This window comes from Neofelis nebulosa, chromosome 9, assembly GCF_028018385.1.
Source record: "Neofelis nebulosa isolate mNeoNeb1 chromosome 9, mNeoNeb1.pri, whole genome shotgun sequence".
Lineage (NCBI taxonomy): Eukaryota > Metazoa > Chordata > Mammalia > Carnivora > Felidae > Neofelis > Neofelis nebulosa.
Window position 1 is genome coordinate 95,238,103 of NC_080790.1, and position 4,742 is coordinate 95,242,844.

General features: G+C 51.6%; 1 protein-coding gene across 1 annotated transcript; it reads left to right on the forward strand.

Moving 5' to 3' along the window:
- Window positions 1-898: 898 nt before the first annotated feature.
- Window positions 899-2,377, forward strand: NKX2-4 (NK2 homeobox 4). The gene is made up of 2 exons (XM_058686357.1): window positions 899-1,367; window positions 1,761-2,377. The coding sequence occupies exons 1-2, from the start codon at window positions 911-913 to the stop codon at window positions 2,375-2,377; spliced, it is 1,074 nt and encodes a 357-aa protein (XP_058542340.1). The 5' UTR covers window positions 899-910.
- The last annotated feature ends 2,365 nt before the right edge of the window (window positions 2,378-4,742 follow it).

Genomic DNA, 4,742 nt, shown 5'->3' on the forward strand with positions numbered 1-4,742 from the left:
GTGCAAATTGAAGACGAAACAGCCCAAGAAATAAAAATGTACTCTTTCTCTTATCCAACCTCCATCCCCACAGATAAAAACAGAATACTTACAAGTTAGCATCTGTGTATTTGTGGGTGTCTCTGTGTGCATGTTTTCTCTCTTCTTTGGATTTGGCTACTTGGAGCTAATTTAGAAGTGCCTGTTTGGTTACCCGCAAAATGACGCTTAAGGGTCTAAAGATGCATAAATTAGAAGCCTTACAAAGGCAGAGGGTGGTCATTGTACCTCATCTCTTTATGCGCTCTTATGGTGGGACCCAAGAGCCTTTTTTTTTTTTTTTTTTAACACTTTAGATGATGGTGCGAATGAGAGGCTGGTCACCGGGGAGGACCAGGAGAGCCCTGCACACCCCCCTCCAACTCAGCACCACATCGCCGCTGTCCCAATATACCGGACTTTGCTACAAAGTCCCTTTTGGAAAACTGCGGTCTGGATGGAAAGAAGCGCCGAGTCCTCGACGTCAAGCCTGGACGCCGACCTCAGAGTTTTCTATTTCTGGTGCTCGAGGGCTGGGGTAACTGCCGGGGATCCAGGCGGGAAGGATGGAGAAAGCAAAGGGGGGTGATGTTCTCAAGAAACACCCAACTGCCCCCTTTACCTTTTTTGCCTCCATTACAGGGGGTGGAGGGTAGAGAAAAAGATGTCAATGACCATTGTTTGCTCGTTTGGGATGTTGCTCCGCCCCCCGAGTCTGTCGTAAACCTGGCGGCGGACTAAAATAAACCCCAGATCCCGCGGCTCGGGGGTTCGCCGCGCCGCCGACTCCTCGTCACAGGCGCTACCGCCGCAGCCGGGGGGCGGCGACGAGCGGCCGCCGCGTCCCGCCCGCGCCCGCCCCGGGCACCCCTACCTGGCCGTCCGCCGAGCCATGTCGTTGAGCCCCAAGCACACGACGCCCTTCTCCGTGTCCGACATCCTGAGCCCCATCGAGGAGACCTACAAGAAGTTCGGCGGCGCCATGGACGGCGCGCCGCCCGGCCTGGGGGCGCCCCTGGGGGCCGCGGCCGCCGCCGCCTACCGCGCGCCGCCGCTCGGCCCCTCCTCGCAGGCGGCGGCGGTGGCGGGCATGCAGCCGCCGCACGCCATGGCGGGCCACAACGCGGCGGCGGCGGCCGCGGCGGCGGCCGCGGCGGCGGCGGCGGCCGCCACCTACCACATGCCGCCGGGCGTCTCGCAGTTCCCGCACGGCGCCATGGGCGGCTACTGCAACGGCGGCCTGGGCAACGTGGGCGAGCTGCCCGCCTACACCGACGGCATGCGGGGCGGCGCGGCCGCCGCGGCCACCGGCTGGTACGGCGCCAACCCGGACCCGCGCTACTCGTCAAGTGAGCGGGGCGGGCAGCGCGGGGACTGAGGGCAGGCGGACGGCGCGGGCTTTGCCTGTCACCGCCCAGGTCGCGCGCGCGTGGCTGGGGGTGCTGGGCTCCCGGCCGGGGGCGCGCGGGGCGGGGGGTCCGGGGACCCAGCGCGGGGCCCTGGGCCGCCGGGCGCGCGGAGGGTGCTGGGACCCAACCGGGGGCGCGCGGGGGGGGGGGGTGTCGTGGGACCTGGCGGGGGGCGGGGGGCACTAGGCCCCTGGGCGCGCGGAGGGTGCCGGGACCCACCCGGGGTCCCGCGGGCGTCGCGGCCGGCGGGGTGTGAAGAGCGCGGGGCGGCGGCGGGAGCGGGCTCCCGGCGGGCCTGGCGCTCACAGGGCTTCCCCTCGGGCCCCTCCCCAGTCTCCAGGTTCATGGGACCATCCGCGGGCGTGAATGTGGCCGGCATGGGGTCGCTGACGGGCATCGCGGACGCAGCCAAGTCCTTGGCGCCGTTGCACGCGGCGGCGGCGGCGCCGCGAAGGAAGCGCCGCGTGCTCTTCTCGCAAGCGCAGGTCTACGAGCTGGAGCGGCGCTTCAAGCAGCAGAAGTACCTGTCGGCGCCCGAGCGCGAGCACCTGGCCAGCATGATCCACCTGACGCCCACGCAGGTCAAGATCTGGTTCCAGAACCACCGCTACAAGATGAAGCGGCAGGCCAAGGACAAGGCGGCGCAGCAGCTGCAGCAGGAGGGCGGCCTGGGGCCGCCACCGCCGCCGCCACCGTCCCCGCGCCGCGTGGCGGTGCCCGTGCTGGTCAAGGACGGCAAGCCGTGCCAGAACGGTGCCGGCACTCCGACACCCGGCCAGGCCGGACCGCAGCCGCCGGCCCCGACGCCGGCGCCCGAGCTCGAAGAGCTGTCGCCCAGCCCGCCAGCGCTGCACGGCCCGGGAGGCGGTCTGGCGGCCCTGGACGCGGCGGCAGGGGACTACGGCGGCGGCGTGCTCGGCGCCAACCTGCTCTATGGCAGGACGTGGTGACCGCGCGGGCGCCCCGGGTTGGGGTCCTGCCTGCGGCGCGGAGGGTGTGCAAGGAACTTCGAGAACGGATGGGGAAAACACACCGAAGCGGACCCTTGTGTACGCGACTATCAAAAACTAACGAATAGGTCAAGGAGAGGGGCACGCTCTGGACCTCTCCGCTGGGGGTTGGGGGACCGCGACGGCCCTGGAATTGAATAATACCACGCCAGGAGACTGAAGTGGTGATTTCTTCTTTCCAGAAGTTCCTAAATTATTCGAAAGCTGGCTGTGTCTACATCCACCACGTTCCTAACCAAAGCTCTCAGAGTTTTAAAAGTAGGAAACGTTGTTGGTGTTTGTAGCTCTAAAAACCAACCCAGCTTTAACAATGAATGCTTTTTTGGAGTGGAACTTGAGAGATTAATTTTCAAAGGCCTCCCCCTTAAGTGCAATTTCATTAATGTTTGATTGAAAGTAAATTGTAGCTCAAGGTGGATCATGCACATAGCAACATTATTGCAGGGGAATCATTGCCATTTAGGTAATAGAGAAATGAAATAAAAATCAAAACATTGCTTATATGCATTGATAACAGCTTTTTAAATTTAATGCTGATTTTAGAATGTTTTAATCGTTATTTGGCGAATTAGTGTTCCTATATTACCCTGAAAGAGGATATTTCCTTCCGTAAGATTGCAGCTCATTATAAGAAAGAAGGGTTGCAAACTACTTTTTATGTGAAATCTGGTCTCACAGATCAACTGATAAAATAAATGCACGCTATCCTTTCATAGACAAATTATTTTCTTTAAATTATTTGCTTGTCTGAATTTGAATACCTTACCAGAATACTAGAACAAGCAAGCAAATTTGCTAAAATTGACATCAATTAATCTATATTTCAAAGCATGTCAAGGAGAATAAAGTGATTTATTGAATTGTAATCAGAATGTAAAGAATAAGAAATATTTACAATCTTCCCACATCTCGAACTCAATAGGGGTTGCACACCGATCTTGTTGGTGTTTTATTGTACAAATAATGTATTTACTCTTTAATATGCCAATTTATATTTCCTATGTTTCAAATGGATATTTAAATATAACTTAAAAGAATCCGAAGTATTTTTTTTGTAAAAGTCAAGTGGTCATTTCTTTTTCACTAAGTTGTACAGGTTTTATTTTGGTTTGGCTTTTTTTTTTTTTTTTGCACTTTTTGGCATCACATGACAGTGCAGCTCAGTTTACTCACAATTTAAATAACTGGTATTGGAGTAAAAACACCAAAAGCAAGCTGAAGGACTTTAGTTTATATAAAATGAATGAAAATTATAACATGGATAAAGCATGATTTATAAATGATAAACAAATGGTTGCCAAAGACCCTAAAACTCCTATACATTTGAAGTTTTAGAATTAGTTTGAGGCTGAAACATTTCATTTCACTTCATTGTTCAGGTGTTTTTTCTGAATGTGCAAAGTGAATCCTATGGAAGGTGTTTTAGAAATTAAACATGCACTTTCTTTAAACTGTATTTTACATAATAAGTAATAGTAATCATAAAACTCCAGTCCCTTTGACAGAGGGGAAAAAGCAACCACTGAAGAAACAAGGGGATCAGCCTTTATCAAAAGTCTGTGAATGCATTTTTGGAAAAGAACTAATTTTTTGAAAACATTTTACATGAAAAATAATTTGAGCAGAAAATAATACTATGAAAATGGTGCAGTCACACCTACAGAAAATTCTCCCAATTTGGGCTTTTGCATATTAATTGAATTAACTTTTAAAATGTTTGCCAAGCTAACATAACTATTTTTGATGTGCCAAGTTTCGAAATGTTTGTTTATATTGATTTGGTTTCCTCACAGTAGTACCAGAATTTTGAAATTTTACTTCCAGAAAACATGTTCCAAAAGTCCACAAGATTTGCAATATGTATATATATTTTACAGCCCAATACTTAACAATAATAGCTTATGGACTAAAGGCTCCAAGTAACAAAGAAAATAAGTCTTCATGGACAGTTTTTTCCCTTGATATAATTTATTTCTAGAGCAAAGAGTCTCTTAGACTAAGTGAACTCTGAATCGAAAAGAAAAAACAGCCGCCTTTATACAGTATTTTCTGAAAGTGTATTTGCTGTAGGCGTATCTTTTTCCTTTCAGCATTGCTCTCAATAGTAAGGGAGCCACTGCCAGAACTAACTGCTGCAGATGGCTTGACGTTCTACACCCAGAAATGCACTGAGTTTATGTGTGCACATCCTGAAATTAGGATAGGGTTTGGTTCTTGAAACATTAAAATAGAAAATGTTTTTGCTAAAGAATTCCACATTCTGATTAACGCAAAGCAAGAGCTTTTTTTCCTTCTTTTGCAATTA